At 59.6% G+C, this 20165-nt stretch overlaps 2 protein-coding genes across 3 annotated transcripts in view; both read right to left on the reverse strand.

Annotated features, from left to right (window-relative positions):
* Window positions 1-1001: 1001 nt before the first annotated feature.
* Window positions 1002-9110, reverse strand: LHX3 (LIM homeobox 3). 2 transcript variants are annotated; one of them, XM_054501892.2, is made up of 6 exons: window positions 9032-9110; window positions 4690-4861; window positions 3717-3919; window positions 2944-3095; window positions 2688-2856; window positions 1002-1771 (listed from the first exon to the last, which is right to left on the reverse strand). In XM_054501892.2, exons 1-6 carry the CDS (start codon window positions 9108-9110, stop codon window positions 1353-1355), a joined length of 1194 nt encoding a protein of 397 aa, XP_054357867.2. In that variant the 3' UTR covers window positions 1002-1352. The 2 variants fall into 2 exon arrangements, with proteins under 2 accessions (XP_054357867.2, XP_054357865.2); XM_054501890.2 differs by lacking the exon at window positions 9032-9110 and adding an exon at window positions 7070-7163.
* A 1337-nt stretch (window positions 9111-10447) lies between these two features.
* QSOX2 (quiescin sulfhydryl oxidase 2) overlaps window positions 10448-20165 on the reverse strand; it is a 39766-nt gene continuing 30048 nt past the window's right edge. Inside the window, exons 10-12 of the mRNA XM_054501894.2 lie at window positions 19689-19839; window positions 15807-15995; window positions 10448-13822 (exon numbers count right to left, since the gene is read on the reverse strand). Of these exons, the coding sequence (XP_054357869.1) occupies window positions 13275-13822; window positions 15807-15995; window positions 19689-19839 (888 nt within the window). The 3' untranslated portion in view covers window positions 10448-13274. The remainder of the gene's footprint in view (window positions 13823-15806; window positions 15996-19688; window positions 19840-20165) is intronic.

Here is a 20165-nt window from a genome sequence, read left to right on the forward strand (position 1 = left end):
ACATCCCAACCCCTGCCTCTCCCAGGGACAGGGTGTGGAGACCCCCAACCCCTCCCCTCCATCAGGAATGGACGGGCTGTTCCCCCCACCTCCTTCCAGTGCTCATGAGCATGGCCAAGATCCAGGGGTAAAGAGAGCCCAAATTCATACTAGGTGTCAGCCCAAGCAACGAACTAGGGGGACCCAGGGCCCCTCCAGGGCTGCCTCTCAACATTCACAAAATGTTCCCCACACCCAACACTCCCCAACCCCCACAGCCTCAAAAAAACACGGGCCTTCCATTGACTGTAACTGACAAATTTATTGAAGTCTTGGAAAGAGCTGATCACCCGAGAATAAATAAAAGACACAGAACATTCACAGAACCAATAGGTAGCTCGAGATTCAGGTTTGCGGGAGTGACTTTGACTTACACACAGGCCAGCCTTTGTGTCTGGGGCACGCACAGCTGCAGGCGTCTCCCAGAAACTTCTTCCCAAAGGATCTGATGGAGGAGGCAGGGCAGGCTCAGGGGAGCCCCACACTTCTCCAGCGGGGAGACTTCCCAATCTGGGGCTGGGAGAGCCAGCTCCGGCAGGGCGGGCAGGCTGTTTGGCAACGGACATCTGTGGGTGCAGCCTGGACACCAAGGGTCTGGGGTGGGGTGAGGAGGAGACCCTGAGGGGCTTAGAGAATTGAGCTTGGAGAGAAGGGGCCCCAGGCATTTTTGCCTCCTCCACAGGATACTCGAGAACAGAAAGATCTAAAGACCTGGGGATTGGGGAAATCTGCTCCCGGGGAAGGCGGGGCTGGAGGCAGGGAGGCCCCCCGTGGTCTGGGGAGGGAGGAGGCCTCTCCCAGAGAACACAGGTGTGTCCCCGCCTCTGCAGCCTCCTGCCTCAACAGGCAAGGCCAATCTCCGACCTAAAGAGGGAGCCTCAGGATGACGGCTCCGAGACACACAGACCCTGGGAAGTGAAAGCACGATTATGATTTCTCAGTTTTAGAGATGAAAGTGTTTTTCCAGCCCTCAGGCTATGCTGGGCTGGGCTGCGCCTCAGCAAGGTGACATTTTATGTCTAGAAATAGCAGCAAGTGCTCAGTTAATTGGTCAATAAAGGGGAGAAATTTGCTTACAAAAAAGGCCGGCTTGCTGGGAGGCCACCTGGCGGGCCAGCCCTGTGTCAGAGAAGGGGCCAGGTGGATCCCTCAGCCCCCAGGGAGGGAGCTGTGCGGTCGGCAGTGGGAGGCTCCGAAGGCACCAGCCCTCCCTTGACACCCTGGCCCCACTTCCTCGGAAACTCCAGCAGCCCCGAGCCACCCACTCAGGGGCAGCTCCCTCGTGTCCGGTGCAGGGTGGAGCCGGGCCTGGGTCAGAACTGAGCATGGTCCACCTCATCCAGCCAGGAGGCGGGGCTGGCAGGGAAGTCGGGGTAACCCCCGCTGCTCCCCGTGGATAGGTCAGAACTGGGTCCGTTCCCTGCCAGCACCCTCATGGGTGGGGGCCCGCCGGGGGCTCCCGGGGGCACAAGACCCAAGCTGGTGTCTGGGTACACCAGGCTGGAGAGGAGGGGCTGGGGGCCAGGGAGGCTCTGCGGGGCGGCGGGGGATGGGGGGACACCGTAGGGGCTGCCAGGACGCAGATCTCGGTACTGCTCTGGGCCTGCCAGGCCTCCATGCTCCAGGGAGAAGTTGCCCAGGGCTCCCGACGGCCGGCCCAAGGCCTGAGTGGGTTCCCCCAAGCTCCCGTAGAGGCCATTGGCCGGGCCCATTTCCGCCAAGGAAGGCTCATCTGCAACAGAAGCAGAGGTTCAGTCAGCGCCTGCCCTCCACCTGCGGCCCCTCAGAGTCCCATCCTGCAGGCGGAGGCACCCCTGGGCCGGAGAAGGAGTGGCTGCCCCACACCACATGACAGGTCAGCACAAGCCCCTTCTGCTGTTGGAAGGCATGGCTGCCCCTGTCCCTGCACTGCCCTCACCCCTGATTCAGCCCGGGTGTCTCAGGCCTGGTGGGATCAGAGTCAGGAACAGCCCAGCCAGGGCCCAGGCTTTCAGGACCAGCCCCACAGCAGCCTAGGAAGGGGGCACAGATACCACCACCCACATTTTGCAGACAAGGATATTTAGTTCCAGAGTGGCTGAGTGAGTAGCCCAAGTCACAAGGCAGCCCAAAAGAGTGTCTTGTCTACATTCTGAGGATGGGCATCAACGGATGGGGACGCAGCATCCCCGGTGCCGGGAGAATGAAATAAATAATCCAGGCCCCACAGAAGGGTATGGAACCTTCTCTCCCTGACCCCAGGTAGCCCCCTCCCCCAACTCCAAGCAGCTGGGACTTTGACTCAGTCTTTCCCGAAATGCGCTGCCCATTCTCCTAAAAAATCACTGCAAGGGCTAGGAACCAGAGAGACGGCCTGGACACGCCCACCCCCCCATGAGAAAGCCCGTAGGCGCCCAGCTTGGGGACAGGTCGGGCCACAGGGATTGTGTCCCCACCAGGGGAAAAGCAGTGGTCCGCAGGCCACCCAGGGCGGGGAGGGTGCTGGGGGAGCAGGTTCTGTAAGTGAAATGCTTTTGAAAGTAGAACTTAAGGAGTCCACTAACTCCATGGGAAATTCAGATCCGCAGGTTCCCTGCGACCCCTGCGACCCCTGCGACCCCTCCGATGCGCGCTCGTCCCTCCCCGAGCTCCGCGATCCCTCCGCCTACCGGGGAAGGAGACCTCGGCGTCGCTGTCCTGCCCCTCCTGAACGCTGTCCTTGTCCGACTTGGAGCCGCCGCGGGAGCGCTTCATGTTGCGGAAATACTGCCCCCAGCGCTGCCGGCCGGCGTCCTTCTTCAGCCTCTTCTCCTTGGCCCGGCGGTTCTGGAACCAAACCTGGGGGCGGGGCGGGGTGAGCGGCCGCCCGGCTCTGCGGGGACCCCCAAGGCGGCGGGCGGGAGGGAAGCGGGGGCGAGCGCTGACCTGCACCACGCGCATGTCCAGGCCGGTCTCGGACGAGAGCTGCTCGCGCACGTGGCGCGCCGGCTTGGGCGAAGTGTTGTAGGCGCTCTTCAGCGTCTCCAGCTGCTTGGCCGTGATGGTCGTGCGCGGCCGCTTGGCCGTGGCCTCGGCCTCTGCGCGGCGGGCGAGCGGTGAGGCGGGGCAGCCCCTCCGGCCCCAGCCGGATCCCCAGCCCTCCCACCCCGGCCGGCGCGGGGACGTCGGGGCCCCAGGGGCCCACCCCCAGCCCGCCCCACAGGCTTCTCGGAACGCGCGGGCGCTGGGAGCGATTGGCAAAAACGGGCAGCACCCGGGCCGGGGTGGAGGGGGCGCCGGCGGGGGGCGGGTTCTGCTGCGGGGGTGGGGAAGGCGTCTTCCCTAAAATCACACCACTCTCCATGGCGCCCCCGCCTTCAGCCTTGGCTCCCTACTCCAAGCACCCTGATTTCCCCGCGGGCTCCCCTTTATTCCAAGGGTGTGGGTATGGCCCAGTCTTCGCGGCCAAGAATTTAGGGCAATAATTCCGACCAGGGGTGAAAAGCCGCACCCTTCGGACCGAACGAAGCGGTTCGGAGCGCGGGTCGGTCCCTGACTCCGCCGCTCCCGGCCTCGGCTTCCCGCTGCCCACGTCGCCCTAGCCCAGGCCCCCTTAGTGAGCGCTTGGGGAAAGAATTTCCCCGGACGCCCCCCCGGGCCTGGCCTCAGCCCCATTTTTTCAGACCAGGAAAGGTGGGAGCGTCGTCCCCTCGGCTGACCTCGCTGCTTGGCGGTTTCGTAGTCCGCCTTGCACACGAGCCGGCTGTCCTCCATGAGGTAGAACTCGTCGCCCGTGGCCAGCTGCCGCTTGCACACGACGCAGGCAAAGCAGTGCAGGTGGTACACGAAGTCCTGGGCGCGGCGCACCACCTGCGTGGGCGGGATGCCCAGCTGGCACGCGGCGCACTTGGTCCCGAAGCGCCTGCGGGACGCACAGGGCCGGGCTCAGCGCGGAAGCGCAAGGCTCATTTCGCCCCGAGCGGGTCAGAGAGCGGCAAGCGGCTGCCTGGGAAGGCAGCCCCGGAGGAAGGCTCTGTCGGGCCCTGCAGGGTGGTCGCCAGCCTGGACGCCAGGGCAGAGCTGCCCACTCCCACTGAGAAGGGAACCTCAACCTCAGAAAGACCTCGGGGAGCCCGGCCGCCACTGCCTGCAGGACCCATGCTGGATCTGGGAAGGTGAATCCGGAGGGAGAGGACCTATCTGGGGCCAGTCTCTCACACCCCACAGCTGGAGCCATGAGGGTCTCTGGGCTGGAGCCCCCGGGTGCCAGCGTTAGGAACTAAAACATCACCAATTTCGGAGGGACTAAGTCCGGTAGAATCCTACAAATATGGGTGTATCTTCTCTAATGACTGCTTCTGTGATTTAGGTAATAAATTGCTTTTTTTTTCCAAATAATACTTGCTGATGTCCCAGCCAGGCCCAGCCACCCAGGGAGCACCCATGGAGAGGCCCCACCCTTAATTTGGCCAGGCCGCAGGGTGCCCTGCCTGGGTGACAGGAGAGGGCTGGGATTGCGAGAGACGCGGGCTTCGAGGGCCCGGCCTCGGTGACTGTGAGGGGAGGAGTCCCTGGGGCAGGTGTGTCCTCTGCTCACACACCGAGGCCCTGGGGTGGCGGAACTCCAGGCCGCCTTTCCCTGGGGCGGGCGTGCCCTCCGCTCCCACACCGAGGTGAGGTTTCGGGGCTCACTTGAAAAAGTCGTCCTTGCAGTAAACGCTCTCCCCTCGGCTGAAGCAGCGCTCGGCCAGTGGCGTGTGGCAGTCGCTGCACTTGAGGCACTTGCTATGCCAGTGGCGGTCCAGAGCCTTGAGGATGAAGCGGTCCAGGATGTGCTGGTCACAGCCAGCGCACAGCGGGATCTCTGTGGGCACGAGGAAGCTCTGGGTTACCTTGTAGACCAGGAGGCAGTGAAGCCACCTTCCCACCCCAAAGCAAGCCAGCCTCCCCTCCAGCCCCGCAGGACTCAGGGCTGCTGAGGGGTCCTCCTTTCCCTACACACTCTCTTCCCCAGCCAGCTTAAGTGGCCCTGCAAGTTCCGGGGGTGCACAGGCACCGCATTCTATGGCAGGAGCCAAGGGGGAACTGACATCGGTCTAAAAATGTGTGTGTGAGCAGGAAAGCAGCCCGGGCCATTTCACGAGGCTGAATACTCAATTACAAATGTTGCCAGTGCCAAGAAGGGTGCATGTGGAGCTCAAATGAAAACCCCACCCCAGGGGGATCTGCTCACTGAAGCCGGGCAGGAAACATAGGGAAACGGGTCTTCACCATCACCCGGAGCTGGGGCACCCCATAGGTGTCTCCTTCATGTTAAGCGTCATGGCCACTCTTTCTAGGGACTCCTCGCAAATGTGGCTGCCCCGCCTGGTGGCCCTGTCTGCAGGCCTCCGGGGTAAACATCGATGCCTTCCCCATCATTGGGCAGCCGCAAAAATACTTATGAGTGGACTGGACAAGCCGATCCACTGCCTTTGTGTCAGGCATGGGTGCCCCCAACACCGTCAGAGTTACTCAAACGTCTGGCTTCCCGCTGCTTCTGCCCCCCACACCCCACTTCGGGACTGCAGGCCCCCTGGAGGAACCACGCTGGGGAGGTCCAAGGGTGCCCTGTGGGAGCCTTGAGTCTGTGAGTGGGTTTTCCAGGTGTCAAGGGCTGAGGACTCCCTCTTCACTTAGAAAGAGTCTCTGGAAGAGAGGAGTGCCCGCTGAAGGGACCGGGATCTACTGACATATTGCACCCGCCTCCCTGGCTGTGGACCCCGCCGGCTCCAGCCCATCTCCCAGTGGGTGAGAGACACCAGAAAGGGGTTCCCCCGACCTCCGGCGGAAAAAACTGGGCTCCGCCTCCCCCCGCAGTGGCGGGAAACTGGCGATGAATGCGCCCCGCATCCGGCAAAACCACAGCTCCGGGTGCGGAGCGTTGAGGACCCGCTGCGCGCCCGGGGTCCCCATCGTGGGCAGCGATCGCAGGGCGGCGAGGACCCGGCATGGAGAGGGGCGGCCCGACAGGCCGACACAGAGCGGATTCAGCACGGCGGACCGGACAGCTCCTCGGCCGCAGCGCGCCGCCGGAGCCCACGTCGGGCAAAAGCGGCCCCAGCCCACCCCGCGCCGCGCCCGCGACCCCAGCCTTACGCTGCATGGCGACTCCAGCCCCGGCGGGGTCTCCTGTGTCAAGGATGGCGGGGTCGGCGGAGCCTGGACGCCAGCCCGCCCGCTCCGGCCAGCTCTCCTGAGCGCGGGTGCGCAGTCCTCTTTCCTCCCTCCCTCTCTCCGCCTCCTAGCCCCCGCGGCCAACCCCTCCCAGGAACCGTCGAAAAATAAATAAATAAATAAATAAATAAGTAGGGAACTGCGAGCCCCCACAGCCTGGATGTAACCCCCTTCCCGCTGGTCGGTCCCTGTCACTCCCCACTGGCTCCGGGGCCTCCTTCCCCACCCTGCGGCTCCAGCTGGCCCGGGAGTCGAGGAGAACTGCCCAGGTTCTCTAAGAACCAAAGTGCTGGGAGCTAGAGGGGTGCCACCAGGAAATTGGGGGGCCTGGAGAAGAGAGGCTTTTTCCTACAGACGGGCCCTGAGCGGGGATAAACCGAGCAGGTGTCTGTGGGCGCAGACGTTGAAACCTGACTTCAGGGAGACCGACGGTCGGAGTTCAGCTCGACCTTGGCCCCTGCATCTGACTCTGTTCCGCTGGAACGTGGAAAGAATCCGGGTGGGGCGGCTTTGGGGACCCTCCTGTCCCGTGGTCACTGCCCCGCCACTGCTCCCTGCGCCTCTTCCAGCCCAGGGAGCTGGCTCAGGGCTGCAGAGGTCTCCTAAGCCCACCCTGGACCCCCGAGAGCTCCCCGGCCGGAGCAGCGCAGTGCCACAACCTCACTCACTCCCTGAGAACCCAGGCCAGGGGCCCCGAAACAAATACAGGCTGAGGCGCCCAGGCGCGGACGTTCCGGGGTCGTCGCACCCACTCCCGCCCAGATCCTCTAGCTCCTGCCAGCCTCCGCGGCCAGGCCCGGAAAAGCCTGAGGATCTCCGGGTCTCCCCGGTGCAGCCGCTGGGCCCGGGCACCCACCTCGGCGCAGGTCCGCCCTCCGCGCCAGCAGCGCTAGCAGCAGGTCGCCTCCCGCCGACTCCCGGGCCGGGCCCAGCTCCCCGCGCGCCTCCATGGGTCCCGCCGCCCGGCGTCGCCACTCTCCGGTCCCGAACTTTCCCGGGCCCAGCGACGCCACCCCGCAATAGCCCCGAACCAGCGTCCAAGCGACTCCGGGTGCTGCTGGGCGCTGCGCCCGCGGGCCGCCCTGGGGCCCGGAGCCTCTGGCCAAGCGGAGGGCGGAGCGGCCGGGGGGCGGGGCCGCGGGGCGGGGCGGGGCTGGGGGTCGCGGAGACCAGCCAGGGCCACTGCGGACTCTGCGCGCCTTTGCGCCCGGACCTGCGGTGCCCAGAGGCCGCCCCGCGTGCCCGGCCCGAGGACGGGCTTCCCGCCAGCTTTCGTCCCGGCCCCGCAGCTTCCTGCGCCGGAGCGGGCCGGAGGCAGAGGCCTGAGCTGGAGCACACGCCGGGAGGGCTAAGGTTCCCGGGAGAGCGGTCGAGAAGGCAGCCGGGTCCTCCCGTCGCTGAGGTTTGGCCTCGGGAGCAGCAGATGGTCGGCAGGAGCTCAACCCGAAACGCAGAAGGGGTGAGTGTGGCGCCGAAGGCTGCGTACCGGAACCGCAAGGTGCCAGACCGATCCCAGATGCTAACAGGCTTCTGGGCTCCACCCCTGGAACTGCGGCCCCGGATTGGGCTCAGGGAGGAAGGGCAATCCTTGAGAGAGAACAGGCTCTGTGTCCTGGACACGCAGCCAAGACCTCGGGTCGTGGGGGGCCGAGCTGGGGAAGCCCCAGGGCACACCTTCCATTTCCAGCCCCCAGCACTCTGGCTCCATCGGAACACGGTCCCATACCTGATATTTCAGCCCCTTGCCCCAGTCCACACAGGTGAGCTCTCCAGAACCTACCTGTCCTTGCAGGCAGAGGGATGCACCCACCCCTGCCCAGAGGGCCCTGGGCCAGCACCAGCCCTGGGCAGCCACCCCGGGAAGAACACAGCAGTGGGTGGCCCTCAGCAGCACAGGACATGGCAAAGGCAGGGGGGCTCTGGCAGCGCGCAGAAACACACAGGAAGTGTTGGGGGACCAGGGGCTGATGACATCCTCCAGGTCCCTCTCCCTGTGGGTCTCACAGCAATACTCTGTCCACTCTGCCTATGGCTTCTGGACTGTGAGCTTTAAGGGCCCAGGCCCAGAAGGATGGGTACAAGAAACCACAGTCCCTCCCTCCCAGCTCCCAGCACGTCCGATGTGTCCGTTTTGAGCAGTGGCCCGTGCAGCCAGCTTTCTGCCCCTTCACTTTGCACAGCACTTGTTACCCGAGAAGGGCCAGGGCAAGGACACGCGGGTGCAAAGCCAAGTGTGTGGGGGCTGTGCTGGGTGCAGGTGGCTGAGTGTCAGCTGCTGCCGAAGGGATCAGGGGTCGTTTGTGGTTGGACTGGGGAAGGGGCGGCGGCAGGTCAAGGAGGCGGCCCACCCTGCTGGCATCTGGCCAGCCCTCCAACAATGCCTCCATTATTTCCCAGCGTCCGTGGTGATGGAATGGCCCTTGGGGAGGGTGGTTCAGGCGGGAGACCCAGGCTTGGGTCCCCTGCTGTGGGGTCCAGAGGCCTGGGCCGGGCTGTGTGTAAGAGCTGACGGGCACTGGTCACCGGGGGAACCTGGCACCCCTTGGTCGGCCCCATCGTCCCCCAGCGGTGCCTGCGATGCCCCCTTTTTTTCTAGGGGCCTCCACTCCAACCGCTGTCCCGCACTCTTGCAGGCCAGCCTCAGGCCCTCCCCGCCACCCTGGGATCTGGAAACTCACTCTGCACTGTTCCCATCTCTGTGTCCCGCCTGCAGAGCGGCGGGACTTTCTTTGCCTGGCCGCTGGCCCTGCACGCACCCCCTTCCTCGCGCCTCTGCTGCCCTTGCCGTTTCTGTCCTCGGTGTCCTGCTGGGGCTTACCCCGAGTCCCGCCCAAGGTGCAGACGGCGGCGGCCCCGGGCCTCTCTCGGTCGCGCTCGAGCCCCGTTTCCAGCAGCATCGCGGCCACCAGGCCGAGTGGCGCGAGCCGCGCTCCTCCTAGGTCAGCGTCCCCCGGAGGGCTCGCGGCTCCCAAGTCCCGCCGGGTGGTGCGGAGCAGGGAGCCCGGGAGCCACAGGGCCGGGCGCTGTCCGCGGTGCTGAAGGAGGCGCCCGCTGCCCGCCCCGCCCGCGCGTCCACCCACCTCCCGGGGCCCCTCTCGCCGCCCCGGTCCCCACCCCCGCCTCTGCCCCCCTCCCCAGTGCTCAGGCGGGCAGCGTCAGGCGTACCTCCCTCCCTGGCTGGGTTGGGCCGCACTCGGGGCAGCACCCGCCCTCGGCTGAGACCCAGGGTGGCCGCTCCCGCTCCTCCCTAAGCTCCAAGCCCCGCTGAGGCGCTGGGATTCGCCGAGTTTCGCAGCAAGCGGGTCGTCCAGCCGCAGGGCAGGAGGACACTGACCCTACCCTTCTGGCGTGCAGCCTCTGGAAGGCAGTGCCCAGGCCGTGCCCCGGGGCGGCCCCATGCCTGATCACCTCCAGCCCAGCGCTCACTGGGGCACCCTCCTGCAGGTGTTTCGCTGGTCAGGGAACTTTCCACTCTTAACCTCCTTGGACTCAACCCCCAACTTGTGGGAGGAGCTCAGCCCGCACACCCCCAGGCTGCCAGGAGGAGAGGCACCTGCAGTCCCCCATAACAAAAGCACTGCTGAGGACTCAAGACCTTGGGCATAGGCAGGGCCTGAAGGAATCGCCCAGTACACATCCAGGCTGGCGTCTGCTCGGTGCCTGATGAGTGACTGAGTTACTGCCAGCCTCTGCACAGCCTGGCCAGGGAGGTGCCAACCGGACTCCTCCAAAGCCACAGGCAAGACTGTTAGAGACCACTCCCCCACTGGCACAACAAAAGAAGGGGAGGGGCAGAAGACAACAAGGGGTCAAGGGCACCCCACAGAACACCACAAACAGCCTTAGCAGGACACTCACACCCAGGAAGCAGAGGGATGGCCGCTCACGCAAGCTGGGGGTCCTCTGAGGTGCCCTCAGGCTGGGCTGCCACGCGTGCACTTTGAAGTGTGTAGTTGACATGCATCTCAGCTGCCCTTTAATCTGTGTAAAATCAAGGGTCTTGTCCTGTGAGTCTCGTCCAGATCAGCTCCAGGGAGATGATCTATCACTGCTTTCCATCTTTCACTTTCCATCCGACCCTTGGGCTGTGTCCCAAAAGCCAATGGTTCAACAGGAGAAATTCTAGGATTTCAGATGTCCAGTACGTGAACAGAAAGAGGGGTCCATTCTGCACCCACTGCCTCTACCACAACTCCCATTGGTAGAGCTGGTTCACATTTCAAAAGAATCACCATTTTTTCAAATGTCAGATTTCTTTATTAAAATGTGCACATTATAGTTTACTTAAATACAAAATGTTCACTTTCCCTGCAGGTAAGAAATTTCACTAACATTTCCATGTCAATTAGCTTCTTTTTAATAAAAATCCTTCCACTGAAAATAAATAAGAATTTAAATTACTGAACTATTATATTCATTAGTCTCAATACCTCTTAAAATACTTAAAACTTTAGAAAATAGACTCTGAACATTGCCTAAAGGTGGCATCCAGCTCTGAGCAGGCCATACGACTCCTGCGGGCACCTCCACGATGGCCCAGCCCCACCACTGACGCTCTGCTGAAAATCCTGCCCCTCAGCAGGACGCAAGCTTGTTCCCCAAATAGTGGTGACCTCAAACTGCAATATGATGAAATCTGCCGCCAACACTGCCCTCCACAAGGGTTTCTGGAAAGGCTGAAGCTGGAGACGGTAAACCACACCGTCCCAGGTCACTCCAGGTCACCCCAGCTAAAGACATTCAACACCAGCCAAAAGGCTGAAGTTTAGTTTGAAGGGTTCAAAGGCAAACACACTGAAACCCATGTGTAAACCTGCCTGGTTTTCAAACTGAAAGAGAAATACTTTGGTGTCTTCAATAACCCAGGCCCGCACTGGATGAAGCAATGAAGGCAAGGTCACGGCTGCTAAAGCACAGAGGGGTTAAAAAGTGTGAAACCAGAAGCAACTCTTGAGTGAGAGACATGAAGCAGGAGGCCGAGGCACCAGACACCGCTCCCACCAGACACCTCTCCCGCCAGCTGCAGGGCCCTGGGCAGTGTTCTCAGCCCAGCCGTTCTGTGACAGTTGTTTAAGGAATCAGTTGTTGCCTTTTTTTCTCAAGCGGCAACGATCACATCAATACTACATGGTCTTATGAATACATCCATGTGATCAACTCGTTAGTAAACAAATGAGTATACAACATAAAGTAGGCAAAGCGGAAAAAATATCTACAACTGTCAAAGTCTCTTTCTCTCTCTCACACACACACACACACGGGCACACAAATACATCTGAACCTATTTTAACCAAATCAAATTTTGCCTGTGAGACACACCAATAGCCACAAAGAATCTCAACATAAATGTTCCCTGAAATTGTGTATTTGTTTGTTTAAATCTTCAGAGGCAACTGACCACTAAATGTTTTGGGCTTAAAAACAATGTTTAAGATTATTAAATGGTAAAAGAAATCATGACTAAAGCTTGGGAGATCAGTGCCTGTGTGGAGACCCTTCCCAAAACAGCTTCAGGCAAAGGAAGCCTGGCGCAGGCCCCTGCCACCCCTGCCCCTCCATGGGCCCAGAGTGAGATGCTTATGTGTGTGGCAGGTGCCTCTGTGGTGTTGGGTGCAGAGCAGACGACAGAGGGGGCTTTAGAAGTCTCCCCGGGGCCCATGCTCCCAAGGGCAGACCGCTCTCCTCCCCAACCCCCAACACAGGGGCCTCTGCTCTAAGCACTGCCGGCTGAGCCCACAGCTGCCCTCCAGTGACCCGCCAGCCCAATGGCCCCCATTTACTTGTCTCTCTCATCACCAGATAGACAAAGGTGCTGCCTCTGAGGGTTAAATGAGCCCCCATCCTTCCAAACCCCAAGTCCACAGCCCGAGGCCTCTGGGGGTTATTTCTGAAACGCAGCACAGCCACAGATTCCTTGGCTCCTCCCCTGTTGAAATCCCCACGTCTGGTGTGAAACACCTGGAGGAGCACGGAGAACCCTCAGGAACCTGCCCTAGGGAAGCAGCTGCAAGCACAGGATAGTCCCTGGAGCACTTGCTTGGGGGGGCTGCAGAGGCTGACTGTGCTTCTGGCTCTGTCCGGCTCTGTCCGGCTCTGCTCTGTCTCCGCCCGGCTAAAGGAAAACACTTGGCAGCCTGGAGCAGGGGGCGTGGGGGAGCGGGGGTGCGGGGGGAGGGGGAGTGAGGGTGTAGGGGGAGCGGGGGTGCGGGGGGAAGGGGAGCGAGGGTGCAGGGGGAGCGGGGGTGCGGGGGGAGGGGGAGTAAGGGTGCAGGGGGAGCGGGGGTGCGGGGGGAGGGGGAGTGAGGGTGCAGGGGGAGCGGGGGTGCGGGGGGAGGGGGAATGAGGGTGCAGGGGGAGTGGGGGTGCGGGGGGAGGGGGAGTGAGGGTGCAGGGGGAGCGGAGGTGTGGGGGGAGGGGGAGTGAGGGTGCAGGGGGAGCGGGGGTGCGGGTGGAGGGGGAGGGGGAGTGGGGGGAGGGGAGGGGGTGCAGGGGGAGGGGGAGCGGGGGTGTGGGGGGAGGGGGTGTGGGGGGAGGGGGAGGGGGTGCGGGGGGAGGGGGAGGGGGTGCGGGGGGAGGAGGAGTGAGGGGAATAGAGAGTGCAAGGAAGGCCACTGGGGGGAGTGGGGATCACGGAGTGGAGCCGGGAGCCGCGGGGGGCGCGGTTCTCCAAATAAAAAAACAAGGCCTTGCAGGATGGGGCAGAGTCCAGGAAACGAGATGAAAGTGTGTGGGGAATACTATCTGGCCTGGACTCTGCACCCTCTTTTCACATCTAGAAGAGTAAAAATACAGAAGTCTTTTTGCTGTAAGACCTGCAAAAGGAGCACGAACAGACTTGAGTACGCCAGGAATGCAAATATCCCCACAAAATTACCCCATGTTCTTCCCTTGTTAGAAGAGCGTTTGTAAAACCAGGACTTTGAAGCCAAAAGGTGCCATGCGATGTGAAACCAGGCCCGCATGTTTATAAAATCCCTGATCATAAATATTAAAGCTGCAGGTGGCATGGGGCAGGGCTGCCTCCGAGGGAGCTTCCGCCGTGGCTGGCAGCACCCGGGCACTCACACGGCTGGGTGGTGGTGCTTGACCTTCCACCGCCTGGACCTCACCCGGAAGAAGAAGTACATCACCATGAGGAACAGGGATGAGGCCACGTACAGCACGACACAGAGACTCATGTCCAGGCTGGAGAAGTCAACCCCGAGGAAGGGTGCGGTCCCGCCCATCTCCTTGTGGGCCCCGGGCCCATCCAGACTCTGGAGTTTCCCGTCCAAGCTGTGATGCAAGCTCTCTGGAAGGGCAGGCCTGGGGCCCAGTGCAGCGGGTGGACGGACGCTCTGGGTGTCTCGGTCTCCATGGGACACCTCTGGGGGAGTGAGTCTTTTCTCCTCTTCCTCACCCCTGGCCAGGGTTCCTCCTTCACTGGAATCCCCCTGGTCTGCAGAATACGTGTCTAAGAGGTTGTCGCGGCCGTAGTGCTGCTTCAAGAATGTGAGCACGTGGCCTTCATCCCAGCTGGCCAGGCCCTTAATTTCCTCATGGCAGGCTGGGCAGAGGTCCGGAGTGGGCCACTGAAGCTTTGGAAACCGGGGATCCTCACTCAGATGGCCTAGGAAGAAAAGGAAGTGGGAGAGCCAGAGGGAAGGCGGCTTTGTGAAGCCATGTGCAGTGTAGGGCAACCGGACTCCCACTCCCATCCACAACAGGCCTCCGCTGCCCCGGCTCAGGGTCCTGCCAGGCCTCCCTCCCTGCCCTTCCCACCACCCGTCCCTTGCAGTGTGGCCCAGATAACATCCTGCTTCTGCAGACCCCTGCGCACGTGTTCCCCTCTGCCGGTTCCCATGCCTGCAAGTAAGGAGACGCTGCACGCTCTGCCTCCACCACTTCCCAGACCACACCTGTCCCAAACCATCCAGCACTCCACTTCCAAAACGGAGCATGCAGCTCTCACCTCGAGGCCTTTGTCCGCACAGTGCTGCCTGTGTGCCCCTCCCCCCATTGCTGTCCTTCTGCCCTTTCCTGAGGGTGCCCTGAGGCCCACTACCCACGGTGCCCTGGCCACCTGGGATCTATGGACAGTGGGCCTTAGGTGCACCTTCAGGAAAGGGCAGAGGGGCGGCAATGAATTTCCACTGCACTTCAGGTACATTCACCCTTTCCGGACTACAAATCCCTTCAAGATCTCCAAAACTCGTTTCCGAAGTGACATGTGCTCACTTCCGGGCCCAACAGGCATCCACCATGCAGAAGCCGCGGCACACGGCGCCTCCCAGCTCTCGGAGCCCCTGCGACCCGACTTGCTGACACCTGGCCACCCTCACAGAGCTTCCAGAAGTGAATGTAAACACAACCACGTTTGTCTGGGGGACTTGAGACGTGCCTGAAATCGAGATGCCCTACTCGGGCCAGTCACTGACTGCGCGCTTATCCTGCTAACCGGCGCCAGGTGCTGCACGTGAAGCCAGAAGGGACAAGCACAGACCAGTGGCGCTTGGTCAGAAGCTGCCAGAGCCTCATGTAGGACTGTCAAATAAGGCGCCAGCCCTGGGCAGAAGACCCCAGGCACATCTCCGAGGGGCCTCCCAGGAGCTTGGGTCTCAATGCACAGGCTGGAGGTAGGACTGGAGTGGGAATCTCAGGAGTGACAATCACACTGGGCTGTAAGGCCCCTTTCTGTTGCAGTCTCATGACTGGGGTAGTGGGGGCACATGCGGGCTGGGGCCACAGGTAGCAGCAGGGGCTCCAGGTCCAGGCAGGCCTGGCGAGGGTCCTGGTCCCACTGCCTCAGAGCCGAGGGCTCAGGGAAAGCACAGGGAGCCCTGTGGGCGGCGGCGATGCAGAGGCTGCCGGGGCGGAGAGACGGAGAAGCTGCGCTGACCGAGGGAACAAACCCCGCAGACACGCAGCGCCTTCGTCACATGACCCCGGCCCCGGCAGTCAGGCTCAGGGCAAAGAAAAACCAATTTCTTTAGTGCTTCAGCTGTAATATGTTTTTCTAATACAGTGGATTAAATAAAAACCAACAGTTTAGTGGCATTTTCTATTCATCTCTATTAAGATTTCTCAGTGGAATTATTTTTAAGTCTAATTTTAATCTGCCACTGATTTAGGAACAGTTTGAAGTACTTAACTCTGAGAAAATACATGTGCCCTATTTAATTATTTTTTTTTAACAAAACAAAGCACTTTGAGAGGTTTGGTTTACATTTGGACAACAGATTTTCAGACCACTAAAATTCCTCATCAAAAATTAATTATGTTCCAAGCTTTCCAGAGTCAAAAACATCTTCAGAGTCTAACGGGCTACCAGTGGGTACCGATGGGGGAAGAAAGAGCCACACCCATTTCCACGAGGGTCCAAGAGCCCCCGGAGTGAGAGAACCATCTAGAAAGCCAGGGACAGAAGCAGCTTGGGAAAGGCTGTGGCTCTGGCAGCTCCCAGCCACCCAAGTCCTGATCCCGTCAGCACAGTAGGTGGCACGAGGCCGCAAAGCTCAGGGACAAGCCCCACCGCAGCCGTGCCGTCCTTGCTGTCCCAGCACCAGGGCCTCCCTCCGCCCATGCTGAGCCCCCCATGCCCAGGGGCTTCTCACCTGCCAGGCGGCCGTTCACCACATTATGCTTCTTCCACAGCCAGAGGATGGCTTGGTCTGGGGTTTTCACCGAGTCCATGGATTCTTTAGCCATTTCCTCAAAGTGCTCACCACATTCCTTACACCCAAAGAAGGTGCGAATGTACCTCCTCATCGTCTGCAGCACAGCCTGGGGGTCGTCTTCAAAGCCTGCAGGGGAAGAAACACTGCTGACAACGGCAGGTGCGTGGGGATCACCTGACCCCACGCTTGTCCAGAGAGCCTGGAGGGAAACCGCTCCTGACACGTCGGGAAGCCACCTCATGTCTCCCCAGGGGCCTCAGGCTGTGGGCACAGACCAGAAGCCAGCACCTGCCAAGATGTCCAACACGCCCACGGGTGCTGCAGGCTCTGGAGACACAATGACTGTGGACAGCCCAGAGGGCGGACGCGCTCCCCAGATGCCCCGGTGCCAGGAGGATGAGCCACGGGACTTGGCCGCCAGGACCCAAAGCAGCCCTTCCAGGGGCGCCTCACACCTCCCACCAGTCTTCTGGCCGCCTGTGCCAGAACGCCCGGAGTGCCGTTCTTCCCTGGGATTTGCCAGCTGGGTGCAGTCTCTCTTGCCTTACAAGCAACTCTCAGAGGCTGCTGCCAGGGCAATGACGCTGCTCATTCTAAACCTGCAGCTGTCGTGTTTGAAAGCCCTGCAGGACACCAGCCCAAGTGGGGACACGGCCTTAGGAAGTGACTCTAAGCTGCCACCAGCCACAGGCGTGAGGATGTGGAGCAGGTGGGCAGGCACAGGGACGGGTGCACCCACAGCCAGAGTTTGTGCCACCGAACGTATAAACAGACATGGACAGGCCGGGGCGCCTGCGCAGATACTGTGAATGAACAACACACATCTCAAGAAAGCAACGCCTGCCCACAGGTGGCAGGAAGCAGCCAGCACCGCACCCAAGGGGAACCCCTAAAAAAACCAAGGGGGCAGCACGGGGCAGGGCGGGTCGGGGCTCGGCAATCCCCGCTCAGACGACTGACACAGGAGCTTGAACGCACAGATAGGAGACCCATGAGATTAAAACAGATTACATGTCAGCATTAAAAAAAGACATGCTTTCGCGAATGAATCCGTTTTCATCGACAGCAGGCCCTGGGGGAGCTTCCTGCGCGAGCACAGGCCTGACGCTTGTCGTGGCTCCCTGCAAAGCACAGCTGCGTGCAGGCCCTGACCTCAGCGTCCTGGTCGATCCCGAATCCCGACACTTCTTGTTTATTTCACTCAGAAAGGTGAGAGCAGAGCAGAGCAGACCACCTCCTCCTCAGCCTTGAGCGTGTCCACGGGCAGCTAGGTGGTGTCTCAGATGGGACCGCAGGCGCTGGCCCTGTGACCCAGCCCGTCTGCCCTGCTCTCCTGCCGGGAGGGCTCCACAGACATCTGCCTTGCATCTCCACGTAATCCCCCTCCTCTTCCCCACATCACCGCAGGCGCAGGGCCACCCTAATCTTTAAAGTGGACAAGAACCATAAACCTCTACCTGTGGGGGGATTAGTGGCCTTCGCAGGCATTTTACTAGATGGGGCTTAAACATAGAGTAAAGAGAAGAAAAACCTTCCAAGACTTAATCCCGTGGTTGCCTCTGACCCAATTCTCTTGGCAGGAGGCTACTCCTGGAGGCTGCTTCCAATATGCTGATGGGAGGAAGGAGCGCTGAGGGTCTTGCTAGCAGTATGCTTTGCCATCACGCTGCTCTTACAATTCTACTACACTAGGGCTGGTCCTAGAAGAGTTTAAAATCAAATACCCTGGTCACTCAGCTTCTTCCCTCAGCCAACACTGTACCCACACTGCCTTCAATGAGCTGTTCCTCATGCCCGCGTGTGCCCGTGTGATCAGAGCAGACGGAAAGAGGGACGGCATGTCAGCTCATCTCCTCACCAGAATTTTCCGCGTGTAAACGTGAGGTTTCCTAACTCAGGCTCACGTTTCAGGAGCAGTTTTTTTGTTGTTGTTGTTTTGTTTTTTTTTTGAGATAGTCTTGCTATTGCCCAGGCTGGAGTGCAGTGGCATGATCTTGGCTCACTGCAACCTCCAGTGCTGGGATTACAGGTGTGAGCCTTGTGCACAGCTCAGAATCAGGTTTACATGGTCTAGCTGGGCATTAGATCAGGCAGTGTGGATGTTGTGATTTCAATTTCTGTTTGGACAGCTCCCAAGGTTTCTCCCCAAAAACATACTACTCTTTTTTCCTGTATGATTATGAAAAGGATTTGAGGTTAAAACCCACCCTCTCCCCCAACCAGACCCCCAAGAAGCAGTAATCCAATGTCACCTTGAGGAGGGCCAAAACAGATTTTCAGACGGCTGCTATAGTGCCCCCATCCTGGGATACTCTCCTGCAATGTGACTTCGCTGCTTCTCCCATTAACAGGTGGAATCTATTTCTCTCACCACGAATTTAGGCTGGATCAACAGGATGTGGCGGAAGTGATACTATGTGACTCCACACTGAGGCCTCTCAGGGGGTCCTGCCTGAACCTGGTGCTACTTGGTGGGGAAGTCACGTTCAGGAGTACGAGGCATTCCAAGGTCCCCTGGACTGACCAGCTGCCACCAGATGAAGGCAGACACACGAGTGAGCCCAAGCAGCAACTCACAGAAGAACCGCCCAACCGAGCCTAGCCCAAACTGCTGATCCACAGCATGATAAGCAAACACAATGGTGGGTGCTTTAAGCCCTAGCATTTTAGGTTAGTTTGTTATGTGGCAAAAAATAACTGTAAAAGAATTTGAGAATCTTACTGGAAAGAGTACTGAACTGTGTGAGTCAAGACTCCACTTTGGCTTTAAACATTAATGAACCTGAATCACTGCTTCAACTAGGAAGCACACACACAACAAAATTCAGGGGGGATAAAAAATCCAATACATACTTTTGTGTTCTGTGAAGGACAGAAAATTTCTTTTTATCTATTTCCTAGTAATTGAAGATTATTAAATCCAACTTCAAAGTTTTATAGGTTTTAACCCCTTATGGTGGGCAGCCTCTGTGACGGTCCCCACAGATCACACCACCTATACTCACCCCTCCTGTAATGTCCTCCCCTTGCGAGTGGCCTGGGCCTGGTGACTGACTAGTAAGCAGAATCTGACAGAGGTGACGGAATGTCATCCTTGGATGGGCACCCTCTCACTGGCTCGCTGATGAGGCTTGCTGCCATGATGTGAGCCGCCCTACAGAGAGGCCCTGAGTGTGGCCTGCAGTCAACAGCCAGCATGGAGCTCAGGGCCTTAGGCAAGCCACGTGCAAGGAGGCATGCTCTGCTCTCTGCCCCGTGAGGGTGCTGGGAAGCCACTCTCCCCAGGTGGGCCTCGGGTGACCCCCCAGGCCCAGCTGACACTCCGATTGCAGCCTGACCAATCCTGAAGAAGAGGACCCAGATGAGGCCATGCCCGACCCTCAGATACCGTGAGCTCATAACCATGAGTGGTTCCCGTGGTTCTGGCTGCTAAATTTCGGGGTGATTTGTTATACAACAGCTGATAATGAAAACACCTCTCCAAACAGATTTCACTTATTGTGTCTTTTTAAAGCAAAAAACAGGGAGTTTACACTGCAGGGAAATTCCCAGCCAGCATTCTTTTTCTTCCTTATGGTTTATTTCCTGCACGTTAGCCATGCACATCCTTGTGAGTTCTGACAAGGGGAACTCGTGCCCCCGCAGCCACAGCCCTGGGTGAGCTGCCCGTGTGGGAGGAGTCCGAAGTGCCGTTCCCCTGCCTCAGTGCCCTGGCGACATGCTGCCTCACAAACAGCAGTACGCGCCTTCACACACACCAGCTGGGTTAACGTGTTAGGCAGACCATCGGCCCCTCTGGCCCGTACAGGGACAGCTTACCTGTGCCAACCAGTGCATCTGGGTGGGTCGAGGCTTCAATAGTCAAAGTGTGGAACAGTTTCCAGAGAGAACACGGGTAACCCCTCAACTCAGATCGGCTTCCTTGACATCCAACCCACTTTATGTGATTAGTAAGGAATATTCCAGAAATCTGAAAAAAAAAAAAAAAAAAAAAAACCCAAAGCATAAAAGATAATTGTTGAAATTAAAAACAGTCAACAGCTGCCTTCTTGACTAGGGGGGTAGATAATGGGGGTGTGGTTTACTGAAGCTGTATCAACTGTACACATAAGATCTGTGCCTCCTACTGTATGCAAATTTAAATTCAATAAAACAAAAGAGAGGAAATGGTCTCCTTTACTAAAGGAGCTCTCAAGCCAATCTCTGAAGAGAAGAGAGAGTTCTTCTGTATCTTGATAAACCAGTAAGATTAAGCATAAAATGTATCCACCTTTTCTTTTAAATTAGAATTAGTTG

This window comes from Pongo pygmaeus, chromosome 13 (genome assembly GCF_028885625.2).
Source record: "Pongo pygmaeus isolate AG05252 chromosome 13, NHGRI_mPonPyg2-v2.0_pri, whole genome shotgun sequence".
NCBI lineage: Eukaryota > Metazoa > Chordata > Mammalia > Primates > Hominidae > Pongo > Pongo pygmaeus.